This window comes from Hyla sarda, chromosome 5, assembly GCF_029499605.1.
Source record: "Hyla sarda isolate aHylSar1 chromosome 5, aHylSar1.hap1, whole genome shotgun sequence".
NCBI lineage: Eukaryota > Metazoa > Chordata > Amphibia > Anura > Hylidae > Hyla > Hyla sarda.
Window position 1 is genome coordinate 383,226,986 of NC_079193.1, and position 20,291 is coordinate 383,247,276.

The following is a 20,291-nucleotide window of genomic DNA, read 5'->3' on the forward strand; positions in this document are numbered from 1 at the left end:
GAGATTACAGATAAATGGACGGTCAGGGCGGGGGCGTCTGTCAACATCACCATCCCACGCTATAGCGATAAAGATCTCATTGTGTCCTGCAGGGGCCCCTGAGCACTAGTGTTGCTCGCGAATATTCGCAATTCGAATATTATTCGCGAATATGGCATATTCGCGAATTCGCGAATTTTGCAAATATAGCGCTATATATTCGTAATTACGAATATTGTTTTTTTTTTTGTTTTTTTTTTCTTCACAGTACACATCACAGTGATCATCCCTCTCTGCTTCCAGCTTGTGTGGTGTAAAGAAGGCTCTAATACTACTGTGTGAGACTGGCGTACGAAAATTCGCATATACGAAAATTAGCATATGCTAATTTTCGCATATGCTAATTTTCGCATGTGCTAATTTTGTGTTTGCTAATATTCACATATGCTAATTTTCGCATACGTGTATATTCGCATATGCGAAAATAAAACGAGAATATAACGAATATGCGAATATTCGCGAATATATGACGAATATTCGTCCATATATTCGCGAATATTCGCGAATTCGAATATGGCCTATGCCGCTCAACACTACTGAGCACCAGCACCCTCTGGGCCCCTGAACACCAGGTTTATAGTAGGTCATACGACTACCATTAAATCCATCGCCTGTGTCTATGGTAGATTCATTACCCTGGTCCCTTTGGGTACTAAGTTTTTCAGGGGCCCTGCACATTAACGTGTGATATGACCCCTACAGGGTTCGGAGCTGGAGAGTTGGGCCATGCTTAGCTAAGATCACATTTCCCAACTGTGGAAAATTTAATTATTTTAGCCTCATCCCAACCCCACTCCTGATTACTATGGTCGCACCCCCAAAACCACCCCTGCTTAATTTGGTCACACCCCCCCAAACCATCCCCCCCCCCCCGGCTAACCATAACCTTAAACCATTATTGAGCTACATCCTGATCTAGTGATCATCTCTGATTACCATAGCCACACCCCAAACCACCCCTGCTTACCATAGCCACACCCCAAACCACCCCTGCTTACCATAGCCACACCCCAAACCACCCCTGCTTACCGTAGCCACACCCCAAACCACCTCTGCTTACCGTAGCCACACCCCAAACCACCCCTGCTTACCGTAGCCACACCCCAAACCACCCCTGCTTACCGTAGCCACACCCCAAACCACCCCTGCTTACCATAGCCACACCCCAAACCACCCCTGCTTACCATAGCCACACCCCTGCTTAACATAGCCACACCACAAACCCACCCTGCTTACCATAGCCACACCCCAAACCACCCCTGCTTACCGTAGCCACACCCCAAACCACCCCTGCTTACCGTAGCCACACCCCAAACCACCCCTGCTTACCGTAGCCACACCCCAAACCACCCCTGCTTACCATAGCCACACCCCAAACCACCCCTGCTTACCATAGCCACACCCCAAACCACCCCTGCTTACCATAGCCACACCCCTGCTTAACATAGCCACACCTCAAACCACCCCTGCTTACCATAGCCACACCCCAAACCACCCCTGCTTACCATAGCCAAACCACCCCTGCTTACCATAGCCAAACCACCCCTGCTTACCATAGCCACATTCCTAAACCAACCCAGCTTATTATGGCCACACCTGCAAAACGAACACTGCCTACCACAGTAACACCACCATACCACCCCTGCATACTATGGCCCCACCACAATATTCCCCCCCCCCCTTCCTTATTATGGCCACACCACAAGACCAACCCTGCTTTGCATAGCTACACCCCAAAAAACAACTCTGCTTACCACAGCCACACCCCAAAAACCAACCTGTTTACTATGGCCACACCTGCAAAACGAACCCTGCTTACCATAGTAACACCACCATACTACCCCTGCATACCATAGCCACACACCAAAAACAAACCTGCTATCACCCCACTCCCAAAACAACCCTGGCTTACCATAACTACACCCCTAATACCACCCTTGCTTACCATAGCGACACCCCCAAAACAAACCCTGCATACTACGGCCACACCCCTTAAACCAATCCTGCTTACTATGACCACACTCCTAAAACAACCCATTCTTTCCCTAGCCACACCCCAAACCCACCCCTGCTTACTATAGCTACACCCCCTAAATCCACCCCTGCTTACAATAACCCACCCCCCAAAACCACCCCTGCTTATCATATCCTCAAAAAGTGTATTGTGATGACTCCTTTGCTGTTTCTCGTGTGCAGGTGGCTGAGGAAGCAGTTCGAGGTGATGGACCGGGCAAAGGACGGCAGGTAGGACGCCATATTTACCGCCATTTCCCCCCCTTAATATAACATCAGTTACAGGGTTTGAACCATGGACAGGAAAGTTAAGGGCACGCCCAGTCCAAAAGCCACACCCACATAATAACCACACCCCATAATGTAGCCCCACCCAAATCTGCAACTAAATTACTTCTATTATATAAGGTAGTGTTTCCCAACCAGGGTGCCTCCAGCTGTGGCAAAACTACAACTCACAGCATGCCTGGACAGCCGTTGGCTGTCCGGGCATGCTGGGAGTTGTAGTTTTGCCACAGCTGGAGGCACCCTGGTTGTAAAACACTGATATAAGATATTGGAATAACATAAGAAATATTTCTGGGTTATGTCATCCAGAGCTGCATGCAGGATTCTGCTGGTTTCCTGTTGCTCACATCGCCCCCTGCTGGTTCAGTGCTGTGGTGCATTATGGGAATTGTACGGTGATATCTGATGCCAAAACCTAGAGGCTACTCATTAACGAAGGTCTGGTCATCGTCACGGTTATATTTAGTGCCGCAAATTCAATTATGCCGTCCGATGACGTCTGGTCCCCTTTAAGGGCTCGTACAGACATGAGATTCAGCACGTATAGCGATCAGGCACTGAGCAATGCAAGGGAAGTGGACTGTGCACTGTCCTTAGATAAAGAGCAGATACTGAGGAACTCTTATTTTATATAAAATACAAAAGATAAACTAACATAACATCCATAACAATGATAATCAAAGGAACAGAAATAAACCTAATACATAACAAATTATAATATCACAAACACAAACAAAATCCCTTCTGATCCAGGACAACACACTGAACCAGGAAGTGGTCCATGTCCTCCAGCACACCCCCACACTCCTCCCGGGGACAACCCTTTTCATCGGAGTTCCTGTTCTTCAGATTGCCCCTTACATATAGCTTACCATGGAAGCCTTAGCCAGGTCAAGTCCCAATACTTGAAGGGGATCCTAGGTGAATTTAAAAGAGCCAACCCAATCCCTTGATCCCGACCTGGGCAATCCTTGACGGCCAGTGGTTTCTGGAAATGGCTCAGCAAGACCCTGTTATCGAGGATTTTCCTCGGCAGAGTTCTTACCTCCCACATCCCCAGCCCCCACCTCCTGATGACCTTCAGAACCAGTGCAGCATAAGTCGGGAGATGCCCGTGTGACGTGCGAAGATCCTTCACTTGACCGCCTCTCTCCCATTGATGGAAGAAAGGCTGAAACCATCTCCTGCAAGAGACTACCCACGGAGGAGCCCTCTCTGTCCAGCGGTTTGATATATTGGTCTTTATAAAGGTATTCACTAGGAATACCACCGGGTTGACCATACCCAACCCGCCTAGTCTCCTCGTGCGGTAAGTCACCTCCCTCTTAATTAGGTTCAGTCTGTTCCCCCACAACATTAGGAAGAACAGACTGTAGACCCGGGCCCAGACAGGTTCTGGCAAATGGCTGACACTGCCCAAATAGATTAACAACGGGAGCAAGAAAGACCTGATCAAGAAGACCCTTTCCCTAAAGGTCAAAGACCAACCTTTTCACTGTTCCACTCTTTTGGAGACATCTTCCAGTCTGCTTTACCAATTTCGTGTGGGGTAATCCCCAGGACCAAATTCGATGCCCAGAATTTTTGCAGATTCCTGGGGCACAGGGAGGGTGTCTGGGAGACAAAACTCAGGGTCTCCACCTCCCAACCAAAGACTTTTGCACTTGTCCCGGTTGACCTTAGACCCGGATGCCTCCGAGTAGCAATCCACCTCCGACATCACCCACTCTGCCTCCCCTTGCGAAGAGACAAAAATGGAGACGTCATCAGCGTATGCCACTACCCTTAAGGTAGAATCCGGCACCGCCTGGTCCATCCTCACCCCCGCCAATGGTCCCCGATCGATCCTTCGAATGAAGGGGTCGATCTCGAACACATAAAGCAAAGGGCTTAACGGACAGCCTTGACTCACACCAGACTCCACCTCAAAAGGGCGGCCCACCCAACCGTTTACCAATGGAAAAGTCTCAGCCCCTGCATACAATGTTCTTAGCCAATCCACATACCCCCCCCCCCCCCCCCCCGGCAGACCGTATTTCAAAAGAGTGGACCAGAGAAACTCATGATCAACTCGATCAAAAGCCTTTGCCTGGTCCAAGGACAGCAGAAACCCCTTCCAGTGACCAGCCCAACCCTGCTCCATGGCCTTGCGGACACCCAGCACCGCACTAAAAGAAAAGTGCTACGACCGGGAACAGAGCAGTGCTGGGACCCCGAAAGGAGCTGGGGTGCAAATTTCACCAACCTGTTGACAAGCTTTTTTGCCAGGAACTTTCTGTCCACATTGAGAAGCGCTATGGGACGCCAATTCCCAATGCAGGACGAGTCTTTACCCTTTGACAGGATGATCAGAGCCGACCTCCTCATTGACCTCGGCAGAGTTGCCGAGGATAGACACTCATTTATTACTTCAGTCAAGAGGGGAACCAAAGTGTCCTTAAAGGTCTTATAAAACTCGGATGTTAAGCCATCCGGCCCTGGCGACTTTTTGAGGGCAAGCCTCTCAATCGCCAGCTTCACTTCCTCTTCTCTGATCTTCTCTGTCAAAACATTAAGAGAGGGGTCTACTCCTGACTGGGGAATGTCATCAGCCAGGAAAGCCGACATCCTGCCCCGATCTAGATCCCTCTTCCCCAAGAGGTGCGAGTAAAAGGCTCTGATGACCTCTAGGATCCCTGATCTGGACTTGTTCAGAGATCCTGTACTATCGACCAGGCCGGTCACGATCTTACAATCCACTGACATCTTACAGCTCCGGCAAGGGTCGGGCGAGCGGTACTTCCCGAAATTCCTCTCGAAAACCAAAGATGCGTGTCTATCATACTGGCACTTCTTTAGCAAAGATTTCACCCTGGAGATTTCCTCTCGGTCACCTCCAGTCGAGACCAGAACCTCGAGTTTCCTTCTTAGTTCCTGAGAGATCCGATCCCTATTCAGACTCCTAAGGTTTGCAGTCTTGTGGAAGAATCTCACAGCCCGTTTTTTGAACATCTCCCACCACTCTGACTTAGTGCTGTATAAGTCCAGTAATGGTACCTGGCTCTGCAGAAACTCCTCAAAGGACCGTCTTATCTCCTTGACTTCCGGGAGAGACAAATTCAGCTTCCACAATCCCCTTCCCATCCTGGGGGTCTCTGAAACATTCAAAGAAAACAATCAAACAGTGGTCGGAGAACTCTACCTCCACATCCTGTAAAGGTGAAGAGACAGAATCCTCCTTCAAAAAAAAGCTATCTATCCTAGACCTAATCTCTCTACCTGTAAAGTAAGTGAACCCGCTATGACCTGGGGCGTGCCGGATGTGGACATCCACCAGGCGAGACTCACTAGCTATTCCATTCAAGGCGACGCTATCGTAATCTAGCCGATCTCTGGAGCCTCCCCTATCACGAGACCTTGTGACAGTATTAAAGTCTTCTCCAAAGATGACCTGCCGGATAGTAAAAAGTAGGGGCTTAATCCTCATAAAGAGACTTTTCCAGTCCCACCTAGTCTGTGGACCATAGATGTTTATAAGACGTAATTCTTGTCCCTTCATGAGGACGTCTAATACCAGACATCTCCCCATTTCTAGCTCAATTACACATCTGCATTCTGCCTGAGCGGTCTTAAAAAGAACCGCCACCCCGCTATACCGCTCGGCCGCAAGAGACCAGTGAGAGGGCCCATGGCGCCACTCATGCTTCGCCTTATGGATAGCGGTTAGATCCGTTAACCTTGTCTCCTGCAAAAATGTCGGCCTCAATTCGGCCGAGAAAATCACTGGCCGCAAAGCTTGCCACATCTGACTTTATGCTGGCGACATTAATACTCACCAGCATCAACGGGAGGGTGCCGCCATCATGTGTGATCAAGCTAGACAGCCCTCTTCTACCCTCCTCCCTTACCCTGAGCGTCATCATCAGATTTCCCCAAATTCCCCCTTATTAAACAGACAGACATATCCCTATTTTCCTCGTCCCGAGCCTCCTCATCTGAGAAAGAGATGTCATCCCTGAGGACTTGGTACCGGTTAGGTCTATCTACCAGAGGGGAGCCGGTAGATCCTTCCACTGGTACCTGGACAAGGGTGAGGGGGACTGAATGATCCCACTCCAAAGAAGGGGAAACCTTCTCCTTCCTCTTCTTCACCCTCTTTTTTCTGGCACCCGATTTCCTCTTATTCTTTAGCCCCTCTTTGCTCTGCTCATCCATACTCTACCCTGGAGAGGAGGTAGCAGTGATGGCCCTTTTCTCCTCCTCCTCCTCTCTATCCAGTCTCCTGGCCTCCTCCTCCAGCTCACCATCCCTCAGATCCTCAGCAGAATCCACCATCTCAGGGTCAGGTAAAGCTACCTCAGCTGCCACCTGAGGAGTCCCTTCCCTTTCCCTTTGGCGTGCCTCCAAACGCCTCAGCCTAGAAGGTGTCATTCTTTTCTTCCTTGGACCAGTAGTCTCCCCGCCTCTGCTGGTACCCTCCCCAGTGGAGTCAGCATCTCGGCTAACCCCAGCTGGAGATTCGACCGCATTGGCAAAAGAGACTGGACAGCGGCTTAAAGGGTGACCGAGGTCACCACACAGGTGACAACGAATGTCCCCATAGGTTGCAGCGAGATGTCCTATCCCTCCACACAACGCGCACTTCTGGACCCTACATTGGGGGCTGAAGTGTGTCGGGTCATCGCACCTATGGAAGACCTTTGGCTGTCCCTGGTAGAAAACCAGGATCCTGTCCCTCCCCAGAAAAGTCAAGGCGGGAATGTGGGTGGCAGAATTACCTGAAACCTTCAACTTGACCATGAAGGTCCAGGCCCCTGACCAGATACTGAATTCATCCCTGTTCTTCTGGGGAATGCTGACCACCTCTCCATAACGCCCAATCCAGGTCATGATGTCTATGCAAGAAAGAGATTCGTTACACATTAATACCGTCACTTTCTTGATGTTATTCTAGCGAGAAATTGCCTGGACAGCAAAATCTTCCATCTTTGCCAGCTCGTACCGAGACCAAAAGAGCTCGAGCCCTTCTGCCCGGACAAAACTGACATTGAAAAATGGGGTACCATGAGGATGTATCAGGGCAAAGATGTCACTTGCCCTGAAATCCATCTTGAGGAGGAACTCTACCACCTTTGTCCTCTTTGGACAAGTATCATTGCCCCTCCACCTAAGATGGACCACATTCCTCCTGGTGACCCCAGACCCGGCTGAGGGGAGTGACCATGACTCCTCTCCTCTCCTTTGCTCTCGGAAGGCCCCGAGGCCGTGCCTCTCTATCCAAAAGGGCAGTTCCACCTCTCTACCCTCTACAGTGATAGATTTATCCCCCCTCCGCAAGGCCTCTAGAAAGCGTCTCTGAAGGTCACTATTCCCAGGACCAGAGGGTGCAGGATTCTCATGTGACCTACGTGACCCGGCAGCAACACTGGCATAACTACTATTGGGCACCTCTGATGGACCGACCACTCCAGCATCCCTTTCACTCCCCACAGAATCCATACTCTCCCCCCCTCTCACACTCACATCCCCTCCACCCATCCTCTCATCATCCTTCCCATCCTCCCTCACTCCCTCTCCCCCATTCACACCTCCATTCAGTCCTAGACCAGACCCCACAAACAGAACCCCAATATTTACAGATGTGACCTCAGCGTCCTCGGGTGATCCTGACCAGTCTTGTTCTGCTGCAATAACAGACTCTGAATGGTCAGGAACCCCCTCTGCTTCACCGGCCACAGGAAAGTCCTTTGGGGCAGGAGGCCGTCCAGATGTAGGCACAGTTTTTATAATATTGTCCAGAGAACCTCCTGCCCCATGGGTTTTAGGACAGTCCCCTTTATATTTTCAAAAGCTTTAGCAGCCACCATCGCCAGTCCAGCCCTGGCTGGTTTTATTATCCCTGCCGAGGTGCCGCCTGCCCCAACTGCAGATGAGGTTCCCCCTCAAGAAGCCCCTGCAGGCGACACCCCGACAGCAGACAACACCCCAGCCGCAGACCCCACCGCCTGCTTTGCCACTAGGCGCCCCATGGTGCCGCTTATCTCCGCCCTCGCTCCTAATCTCCGCCACCTGGACCAAAACTTTACCCCTGCCCGCCTTGCCCTGGACCGGTGCCGAAGAAAAGCAGCCTCCCGCTTCGCTGCTGACCTCACCAAACATGTCCGGCTTCACAGATGAAATCGCCCCGACACTCTTACCGCTACTACAAGCTGAAACAGTGTCACATGACCCTCCTGTAGGAATCTCCATACTCTGCCCACTCCTCTTCCCCTGCAGAACCCACCAGAGAGCCCTGACCTGGAGCCGGGGAAAATGACACCAACTCACCCCTTTTCAGCTCCAGCCGTAGGGTCACTTAACCCCTTCATCTCCTCAAACCTCTCCTGGTTACTTAGTTTTTCCTGGAAAGGACCGCTGTTGGTCTGGATGTCCATCCTTTTTTTTTCAATTATGTTAATTTCGGACTTTATTTTTGTAATGTCCTTATTGGCCTCTTGCCGCTTGCTCCAGGTCGTGGTGTTTGCCCGCACTCGAGCGCTTTTCAGCTCTACCCTCAATCTATAGAGTTCTTTGCCATCCATCTTAAAGTTCTGCAGAAAATAGGAAAATTCTTGAGGAAAAGTCGCTGACAGACTCCTGGGGCCTCCGCACACCCCAATCCTTCACACTCAAATTTTCCACCAAAACCTCTCAGCTTAGGCTTGGATCTAGATGGGGGGAAAAACATTGCTGCTTCCCCACCAGGTCTCCTTACCCCCTCTGAACAGGCCGGTCGCTGTGCGCCCTCTGTCCCTGCCGGCCTACTCCGGGAACCAGAGGCCTGGGACTCGCTCTCCTCCTGCATCCCAAGAAACCTACTCCCCTCCAGGCAGAAGGGAGTATACAGGTCAGGAGAAGTGGTACTGTGCAGTGTATATATATATATACACACACACAGAATAAGAGCAGATACTGAGGCTTACACACAGTATACAGAAGAAGTGGTACTGTGCAGTGTATATATATATATATATATATATATACACACACACAGAATAAGAGCAGATACTGAGGCTTACACACAGTATACAGAAGAAGTGGTACTGTGCAGTGTATATATATATATATATATATATATACACACACAGAATAAGAGCAGATACTGAGGATTACACACAGAATACAGAAGAAGTAGTACTGTGCAGTGTGTGTATATATATATATATATATACACACACAGAATAAAAGCATATACTGAGGCTTACACACAGTATACAGAAGAAGTAGTACTGTGCAGTGTGTATATATATATATATATATATATATATATATACACACAGAATAAAAGCATATACTGAGGATTACACACAGTATACAGAAGAAGTAGTACTGTGCAGTGTTTATATACACAGTTTGGCTCTGCTGTGTCATGTCACCGCACGGCGCCATTCAGGTGGAGGCTCAGGGCGACACCTCATCATCCAGACTTGGACGGACAGGACATAAACAGGAAGACTGACAGGAAGTGATAAGATTCTTCCAGGAAAGGGAGAACTCCGAAGCAGGAAATGGAGGCCGCACATGAGACGCTGATTGAAGCTCAGTCTATGGTGCGGCCCCTGTACACATGATGAGCCCCCCCAACTATCAGAGATTACGGTACAGGAGGAAAATGAGGTTGTGTTGGAAAACCTGCACCCAATATGTGCCCCCTCCCCCAGATGTGTCTCCCTCCCCCATGCGTGCATATATATGGAGCGGTCAGGAGGAATAGCTGTTGTCTGAGTGTGCATATATATGGAGGGGTCAGGAGGAATAGCTGTTGTCTGAGCGTGCATGTATATGGAGGGGTCAGGAGGAATAGCTGTTGTCTGAGCGTGCATATATATGGAGGGGTCAGGAGGAATAGCTGTTGTCTGAGTGTGCATATATATGGAGCGGTCAGGAGGAATAGCTGTTGTCTGAGTGTGCATATATATGGAGGGGTCAGGAGGAATAGCTGTTGTCTGAGCGTGCATGTATATGGAGGGGTCAGGAGGAATAGCTGTTGTCTGAGCGTGCATGTATATGGAGGGGTCAGGAGGAATAGCTGTTGTCTGAGCGTGCATGTATATGGAGGGGTCAGGAGGAATAGCTGTTGTCTGAGCGTGCATATATATGGAGGGGTCAGGAGGAATAGCTGTTGTCTGAGTGTGCATGTATATGGAGGGGTCAGGAGGAATAACTGTTGTTTGAGTGTGCATATATATGGATGGGTCAGGAGGAATAGCTGTTGTCTGAGTGTGCATATATATGGAGCGGTCAGGAGGAATAGCTGTTTTCTGAGTGTGCATATATATGGAGGGGTCAGGAGGAATAGCTGTTGTCTGAGCGTGCATGTATATGGAGGGGTCAGGAGGAATAGCTGTTGTCTGAGCGTGCATGTATATGGAGGGGTCAGGAGGAATAGCTGTTGTCTGAGCGTGCATGTATATGGAGGGGTCAGGAGGAATAGCTGTTGTCTGAGCGTGCATATATATGGAGCGGTCAGGAGGAATAACTGTTGTCTGAGCGTGCATGGATATGTGTCACGATGCCGGCTGGCAGGAGGTGGATCCTCTGTGCCAGAGAGGGATGGCGAGGACCGTGCTAGTGGACCGGTTCTAAGACACTACTGGTTTTCACCAGAGCCCGCCGCAAAGCGGGATGGTCTTGCTGCGGCGGTAGTGACCAGGTCGTATCCACTAGCAACGGCACCTCTCTGGCTGCTGAAGATAGGCGAGGTACAAGGGAGTAGGCAGAAGCAAAGTCGGACGTAGCAGAAGGTCGGGGGCAGGCGGCAAGGTTCGTAGTCAGGGGAGATAGCAGTAGTTCTGGTACACAGGGTATAAACACACAAAGAACGCTTTCACTGGCACTAAGGCAACAAGATCCGGCAAGGGAGTGCAAGGGAAGTGAGGTAATATAGGGAAGTGCACAGGTGAAAACCCTAATTGGAACCACTGCGCCAATCAGCGGCGCAGTGGCCCTTTAAATCGCAGAGACCCGGCGCGCGCGCGCCCTAGGGAGCGGGGCCGCGCGCGCCGGGACAGAACAGACGGGGAGCGAGTCAGGTAGGGGAGCCGGGGTGCGCATCGCGAGCGGGCGCTACCCGCATCGCGAATCGCATCCCGGCTGGCAGCAGGATCGCAGCGCCCCGGGTCAGAGGACGTGACCGGAGCGCTGCAGCGGAGGGAGTGAAGCGAGCGCTCCGGGGAGGAGCGGGGACCCGGAGCGCTCGGCGTAACAGTACCCCCCCCCTTGGGTCTCCCCCTCTTCTTGGAGCCTGAGAACCTGAGGAGCAGACTTTTGTCAAGGATGTTGTCCTCAGGTTCCCAGGATCTCTCTTCAGGACCACAACCCTCCCAGTCCACTAAAAAAAAATTTTTCCCTCTGACCTTTTTGGCAGCCAAAATTTCCTTGACCGAGAAGACGTCCGAGGAGCCGGAAACAGGAGTGGGAGGAACAGATTTGGGAGAAAAACGGTTGAGGATGAGTTCATGCAGGTTAGCAGGAGTCTCTCGTGCGGCCAGAACATCTTTAATGTTGCTGGATAGGCCTTTTTTAAAGGTCGCGCAGAGAGCCTCATTATTCCAGGATAGTTCAGAAGCAAGAGTACGGAATTGTATGGCGTACTCGCCAACGGAGGAATTACCCTGGACCAGGTTCAGCAGGGCAGTCTCAGCAGAAGAGGCTCGGGCAGGTTCCTCAAAGACGCTTCGAATTTCCGAGAAGAAGGAGTGTACAGAGGCAGTGACAGGGTCATCGCGGTCCCAGAGCGGTGTGGCCCATGACAGGGCCTTTCCAGACAGAAGGCTGACTACGAAAGCCACCTTAGACCTTTCAGTAGGAAACTGAACCGACATCATCTCCAAGTGCAAGGAACATTGCGAAAGAAAGCCACGGCAAAACTTAGAGTCCCCATTAAATTTGTCCGGCAAGGACAGGCGGAGGCTAGGAGCGGCCACTCGCTGCGGAAGGGGTGCAGGAGCTGGCGGAGGAGATGATTGCTGCTGCAGTTGCGACTGAAGTTGGTGCACAATGGTGGACATTTCCGACAGCCGGTGGGATAGATGGGCGATCTGTCGGGATTGCTGGGCGACCACCGTGGTGAGATCAGAGATGGACTGCTGGGGAACCTCAGCGGGATCCATGGCCGGATCTACTGTCACGATGCCGGCTGGCAGGAGGTGGATCCTCTGTGCCAGAGAGGGATGGCGAGGACCGTGCTAGTGGACCGGTTCTAAGACACTACTGGTTTTCACCAGAGCCCGCCGCAAAGCGGGATGGTCTTGCTGCGGCGGTAGTGACCAGGTCGTATCCACTAGCAACGGCACCTCTCTGGCTGCTGAAGATAGGCGAGGTACAAGGGAGTAGGCAGAAGCAAAGTCGGACGTAGCAGAAGGTCGGGGGCAGGCGGCAAGGTTCGTAGTCAGGGGAGATAGCAGTAGTTCTGGTACACAGGGTATAAACACACAAGGAACGCTTTCACTGGCACTAAGGCAACAAGATCCGGCAAGGGAGTGCAAGGGAAGTGAGGTAATATAGGGAAGTGCACAGGTGAAAACCCTAATTGGAACCACTGCGCCAATCAGCGGCGCAGTGGCCCTTTAAATCGCAGAGACCCGGCGCGCGCGCGCCCTAGGGAGCGGGGCCACGCGCGCCGGGACAGAACAGACGGGGAGCGAGTCAGGTAGGGGAGCCGGGGTGCGCATCGCGAGCGGGCGCTACCCGCATCGCGAATCGCATCCCGGCTGGCAGCAGGATCGCAGCGCCCCGGGTCAGAGGACGTGACCGGAGCGCTGCAGCGGAGGGAGTGAAGCGAGCGCTCCGGGGAGGAGCGGGGACCCGGAGCGCTCGGCGTAACAATATGGAGGGGTCAGGAGGAATAACTGTTGTCTGAGCGTGCATATATATGGAGCGGTCAGGAGGAATAGCTGTTGTCTGAGCGTGCATGTATATGGAGGGGTCAGGAGGAATAGCTGTTGTCTGAGCGTGCATGTATATGGAGGGGTCAGGAGGAATAGCTGTTGTCTGAGTGTGCATATATATGGAGCGGTCAGGAGAAATAGCTGTTGTCTGAGTGTGCATATATATGGAGCGGTCAGGAGGAATAGCTGTTGTCTGAGCGTGCATGTATATGGAGGGGTCAGGAGGAATAGCTGTTGTCTGAGCGTGCATATATATGGAGCGGTCAGGAGGAATAGCTGTTGTCTGAGTGTGCATATATATGGAGCGGTCAGGAGGAATAGCTGTTGTCTGAGCGTGCATATATATGGAGCGGTCAGGAGGAATAGCTGTTGTCTGAGCGTGCATGTATATGGAGGGGTCAGGAGGAATAGCTGTTGTCTGAGCGTGCATATATATGGAGGGGTCAGGAGGAATAGCTGTTGTCTGAGTGTGCATGTATATGGAGGGGTCAGGAGGAATAACTGTTGTCTGAGCGTGCATGTATATGGAGGGGTCAGGAGGAATAGCTGTTGTCTGAGCGTGCATATATATGGAGGGGTCAGGAGGAATAGCTGTTGTCTGAGTGTGCATGTATATTGAGGGGTCAGGAGGAATAGCTGTTGTCTGAGCGTGCATGTATATGGAGGGGTCAGGAGGAATAGCTGTTGTCTGAGCGTGCATGTATATTGAGGGGTCAGGAGGAATAGCTGTTGTCTGAGCGTGCATATATATGGAGGGGTCAGGAGGAATAGCTGTTGTCTGAGCGTGCATATATATGGAGCGGTCAGGAGGAATAGCTGTTGTCTGAGCGTGCATGTATATGGAGGGGTCAGGAGGAATAGCTGTTGTCTGAGCGTGCATGTATATGGAGGGGTCAGGAGGAATAGCTGTTGTCTGAGCGTGCGTGTATGTGGAGGGGTCAGAAGGAATAGCTGTTGTCTGAGCGTGCATGTATATTGAGGGGTCAGGAGGAATAGCTGTTGTCTGAGCGTGCATGTATATGGAGGGGTCAGGAGGAATAGCTGTTGTCTGAGCGTGCATGTATATGGAGGGGTCAGGAGGAATAACTGTTGTCTGAGCGTGCATGTATATGGAGGGGTCAGGAGGAATAACTGTTGTCTGAGCGTGCATGTATATGGAGGGGTCAGGAGGAATAGCTGTTGTCTGAGCGTGCATGTATATGGAGGGGTCAGGAGGAATAGCTGTTGTCTGAGTGTGCATGTATATGGAGGGGTCAGGAGGAATAGCTGTTGTCTGAGCGTGCATGTATATGGAGGGGTCAGGAGGAATAACTGTTGTCTGAGCGTGCATGTATATGGAGGGGTCAGGAGGAATAACTGTTGTCTGAGCGTGCATGTATATGGAGGGGTTAGGAGGAATAACTGTTGTCTGAGCGTGTATGTATATGGAGGGGTCAGGAGGAATAACTGTTGTCTGAGCGTGCATGTATATGGAGGGGTCAGGAGGAATAGCTGTTGTCTGAGCGTGCATGTATATGGAGGGGTCAGGAGGAATAGCTGTTGTCTGAGCGTGCATGTATATGGAGGGGTCAGGAGGAATAGCTGTTGTCTGAGCGTGCATGTATATGGAGGGGTCAGGAGGAATAGCTGTTGTCTGAGCGTGCATGTATATGGAGGGGTCAGGAGGAATAACTGTTGTCTGAGCATGCATGTATATGGAGGGGTTAGGAGGAATAACTGTTGTCTGAGCGTGCATGTATATGGAGGGGTTAGGAGGAATAACTGTTGTCTGAGCGTGCATGTATATGGAGGGGTCAGGAGGAATAACTGTTGTCTGAGCGTGCATGTATATGGAGGGGTCAGGAGGAATAACTGTTGTCTGAGCGTGCATGTATATGGAGGGGTCAGGAGGAATAGCTGTTGTCTGAGCGTGCATGTATATGGAGGGGTCAGGAGGAATAACTGTTGTCTGAGCGTGCATGTATATGGAGGGGTTAGGAGGAATAACTGTTGTCTGAGCGTGCATGTATATGGAGGGGTCAGGAGGAATAACTGTTGTCTGAGCGTGCATGTATATGGAGGGGTCAGGAGGAATAACTGTTGTCTGAGCGTGCATGTATATGGAGGGGTCAGGAGGAATAACTGTTGTCTGAGCGTGCATGTATATGGAGGGGTCAGGAGGAATAACTGTTGTCTGAGCGTGCATGTATATGGAGGGGTCAGGAGGAATAACTGTTGTCTGAGCGTGCATGTATATGGAGGGGTCAGGAGGAATAACTGTTGTCTGAGCGTGCATGTATATGGAGGGGTCAGGAGGAATAACTGTTGTCTGAGCGTGCATGTATATGGAGGGGTCAGGAGGAATAACTGTTGTCTGAGCGTGCATGTATATGGCAGTGGGGGGCTTCTTATTTCTCTTCCTGAGGGTGCAGTGAAGAATAGAGACCATCCCCTCTAAGGTTTTCACTGCCGGGTGCCAGATCCGGCTGGGGGAGGGGAAAACCGGGCTCTCCCGTACTCCTGGACCGGCGATGAAATCCGTTGACTTTAATGAGCCGACCGGAGTCTCCGTTTTACTCCGGTCGGCTCATTTTTTACCCGTATCCGGTTTTCTGACTGTATAGTACGGATACGGGTCAAAAATGAGTCGACCGGCGTCACCATTGGATTAAAGTACATGGAGTTCAGCGCTGGTCCGGCTGGGGTACGGGAGCGCCCGGTTTTCCCCTCCCCCAGCCGCAACCGGCACCCGTACAGTGAAAACGAGGTGTGAATGCAGCCGAATATGTCCAGATTGTGTCCCCGACCTGATTGTACAGACACCGCGGTGACCCGGCACATGGACGGGCGAGATAATACGCTGTCTTTTCATTGTAGTGTCACCCTGAAGGATGTGAAGGCGCTGCTCCCCCAGGTCAACTACCGAGTGCCCAACATGAGGTTCCTGCGCGACAAACTGCAGGTGAGTCCGTATCATGGAAAAAAGGACCCTGGAGAAGAGAAGTGGTACTGTGCAGAGGTGATACTGAGCAGTGTCCATATATACAGTAAAAAGGACACTGGAGAAGAGAAGTGGTACTGTGCAGAGGTGATACTGAGCAGTGTCCATATATACAGTAAAAAGGACACTGGAGAAGAGAAGTGGTACTGTGCAGAGGTGATACTGAGCAGTGTCCATATATACAGTAAATATCGTACAGTAAAAGGGACCCTGGAGAAGAGAAGTGGTACTGTGCAGAGGTGATACTGAGCAGTGTCCATATATACAGTAAATATCGTACAGTAAAAAGGACACTAGAGAAGAGAAGTGGTACTGTGCAGAGGTGATACTGAGCAGTGTCCATATATACAGTAAATATCGTACAGTAAAAAGGACCCTGGAGAAGAGAAGTGGTACTGTGCAGAGGTGATACTGAGCAGTGTCCATATATACAGTAAATATCGTACAGTAAAAAGGACACTAGAGAAGAGAAGTGGTACTGTGCAGAGGTGATACTGAGCAGTGTCCATATATACAGTAAATATCGTACAGTAAAAAGGACCCTGGAGAAGAGAAGTGGTACTGTGCAGAGGTGATACTGAGCAGTGTCCATATATACAGTAAATATCGTACAGTAAAAAGGACCCTGGAGAAGAGAAGTGGTACTGTGCAGAGGTGATACTGAGCAGTGTCCATATATACAGTAAATATCGTACAGTAAAAAGGACCCTGGAGAAGAGAAGTGGTACTGTGCAGAGGTGATACTGAGCAGTGTCCATATATACAGTAAATATCTTACAGTAAAAAGGACCCTGGAGAAGAGAAGTGGTACTGTGCAGAGGTGATACTGAGCAGTGTCATATATACAGTAAATATCGTACAGTAAAAAGGACACTGGAGAAGAGAAGTGGTACTGTGCAGAGGTGATACTGAGCAGTGTCATATATACAGTAAATATCGTACAGTAAAAAGGACACTGGAGAAGAGAAGTGGTACTGTGCAGAGGTGATACTGAGCAGTGTCCATATATACAGTAAATATCGTACAGTAAAAAGGACACTGGAGAAGAGAAGTGGTACTGTGCAGAGGTGATACTGAGCAGTGTCCATATATACAGTAAATATCGTACAGTAAAAAGGACCCCGGAGAAGAGAAGTGGTACTGTGCAGAGGTGATACTGAGCAGTGTCCATATATACAGTAAATATCGTACAGTAAAAAGGACACTGGAGAAGAGAAGTGGTACTGTGCAGAGGTGATACTGAGCAGTGTCCATATATACAGTAAATATCGTACAGTAAAAAGGACCCTGGAGAAGAGAAGTGGTACTGTGCAGAGGTGATACTGAGCAGTGTCCATATATACAGTAAATATCTTACAGTATAAAGGACCCTGGAGAAGAGAAGTGGTACTGTGCAGAGGTGATACTGAGCAGTGTCCATATATACAGTAAATATCGTACAGTAAAAAGGACCCTGGAGAAGAGAAGTGGTACTGTGCAGAGGTGGTAATGAGCAGTGTCAATATATACAGTAAATATCTTACAGTATAAAGGACCCTGGAGGAGAGAAGTGGTACTGTGCAGAGGTGATACTGAGCAGTGTCCATATATACAGTAACTATCTTACAGTAAAAAGGACCCTGGAGAAGAGAAGTGGTACTGTGCAGAGGTGATACTGAGCAGTGTCCATATATACAGTAACTATCTTACAGTAAAAAGGACCCTGGAGAAGAGAAGTGGTACTGTGCAGAGGTGATACTGAGCAGTGTCCATATATACAGTAAATATCTAACAGTAAAAAGGACCCTGGAGAAGAGAAGTGGTACTGTGCAGAGGTGGTACTGAGCAGTGTCCATATATACAGTAAATATTGTACAGTAAAAAGGACCCTGGAGAAGAGAAGTGATACTGTGCAGAAGTGATACTGAGCAGTGTCCATATATACAGTAAATATCTTACAGTAAAAAGGACCCTGGAGAAGAGAAGTGGTACTGTGCAGAGGTGGTAATGAGCAGTGTCATATATACAGTAAATATCGTACAGTAAAAAGGACACTAGAGAAGAGAAGTGGTACTGAGCAGAGGTGATACTGAGCAGTGTCCATATATACAGTAAATATCTTACAGTAAAAAGGACCCTGGAGAAGAGAAGTGGTACTGTGCAGAGGTGATACTGAGCAGTGTCCATATATACAGTAAATATCTTACAGTAAAAAGGACCCTGGAGAAGAGAAGTGGTACTGTGCAGAGGTGGTAATGAGCAGTGTCATATATACAGTAAATATCGTACAGTAAAAAGGACCCTGGAGAAGAGAAGTGGTACTGTGCAGAGGTGGTAATGAGCAGTGTCAATATATACAGTAAATATCTTACAGTATAAAGGACCCTGGAGAAGAGAAGTGGTACTGTGCAGAAGTGGTACTGAGCAGTGTCCATATATATAGTAAATATCTTACAGTAAAAAGGACCCTGGAGAAGAGAAGTGGTACTGTGCAGAGGTGATACTGAGCAGTGTCCATATATACAGTAAATATTTTACAGTAAAAAGGACACTGGAGAAGAGAAGTGGTACTGTGCAGAGGTGATACTGAGCAGTGTCCATATATACAGTAAATATCTTACAGTAAAAAGGACCCTGGAGAAGAGAAGTGGTACTGTGCAGAGGTGATACTGAGCAGTGTCCATATATACAGTAAATATCTTACAGTAAAAAGGACACTGGAGAAGAGAAGTGGTACTGTGCAGAGGTGATACTGAGCAGTGTCCATATATACAGTAAATATCTTACAGTAAAAAGGACCCTGGAGAAGAGAAGTGGTACTGTGCAGAGGTGATACTGAGCAGTGTCCATATATACAGTAAATATCTTACAGTAAAAAGGACCCTGGAGAAGAGAAGTGGTACTGTGCAGAAGTGGTACTGAGCAGTGTCCATATATACAGTAAATATCTTACAGTAAAAAGGACCCTGGAGAAGAGAAGTGGTACTGTGCAGAGATGATACTGAGCAGTGTCCATATATATAGTAAATATCTTACAGTAAAAAGGACACTGGAGAGGAGAAGTGGTACTGTGCAGAGGTGATACTGAGCAGTGTCCATATATACAGTAAATATCGTACAGTAAAAAGGACCCTGGAGAAGAGAAGTGGTACTGTGCAGAGGTGGTACTGAGCAGTGTCATATATACAGTAAATATCGTACAGTAAAAAGGACCCTGGAGAAGAGAAGTGGTACTGTGCAGAGGTGATACTGAGCAGTGTCAATATATACTGTAAATATCTTACAGTAAAAAGGACACTGGAGAAGAGAAGTGGTACTGTGCAGAGGTGATACTGAGCAGTGTCCATATATACAGTAAATATCTTAAAGTAAAAAGGACCCTGGAGAAGAGAAGTGGTACTGTGCAGAGGTGATACTAAGCAGTGTCCATATATACAGTAAATATCGTACAGTAAAAAGGACCCTGGAGAAGAGAAGTGGTACTGTGCAGAGGTGATACTGAGCAGTGTCCATATATACAGTAAATATCGTACAGTAAAAAGGACACTGGAGAAGAGAAGTGGTACTGTGCAGAGGTGATACTGAGCAGTGTCCATATATACTGTAAATATCTTACATTAAAAAGGACCCTGGAGAAGAGAAGTGGTACTGTGCAGAGGTGGTACTGAGCAGTGTCCATATATACAGTAAATATCTTACAGTAAAAAGGACACTGGAGAAGAGAAGTGGTACTGTGCAGAGGTGATACTGAGCAGTGTCCATATATACAGTAAATATCGTACAGTAAAAAGGACACTGGAGAAGAGAAGTGGTACTGTGCAGAGGTGATACTGAGCAGTGTCAATATATACTGTAAATATCTTACATTAAAAAGGACCCTGGAGAAGAGAAGTGGTACTGTGCAGAGGTGGTACTGAGCAGTGTCCATATATACAGTAAATATCTTACAGTAAAAAGGACACTGGAGAAGAGAAGTGGTACTGTGCAGAGGTGATACTGAGCAGTGTCCATATATACAGTAAATATCTTACAGTAAAAAGGACACTGGAGAAGAGAAGTGGTACTGTGCAGAAGTGGTACTGAGC

The 20,291-nt window shown here is 49.2% G+C and overlaps 1 protein-coding gene across 2 annotated transcripts in view; it reads left to right on the top strand.

Annotated features, from left to right (window-relative positions):
- Positions 1-20,291, top strand: part of LOC130274495 (1-phosphatidylinositol 4,5-bisphosphate phosphodiesterase gamma-1-like) — a 166,953-nt gene that overhangs the window by 67,237 nt on the left and 79,425 nt on the right. For both annotated transcript variants that reach the window (XM_056522901.1, XM_056522900.1), the window contains exons 4-5: positions 2,236-2,283; positions 16,104-16,188. In XM_056522901.1, coding sequence (XP_056378876.1) covers positions 2,236-2,283; positions 16,104-16,188 — 133 coding nt within the window. The remainder of the gene's footprint in view (positions 1-2,235; positions 2,284-16,103; positions 16,189-20,291) is intronic.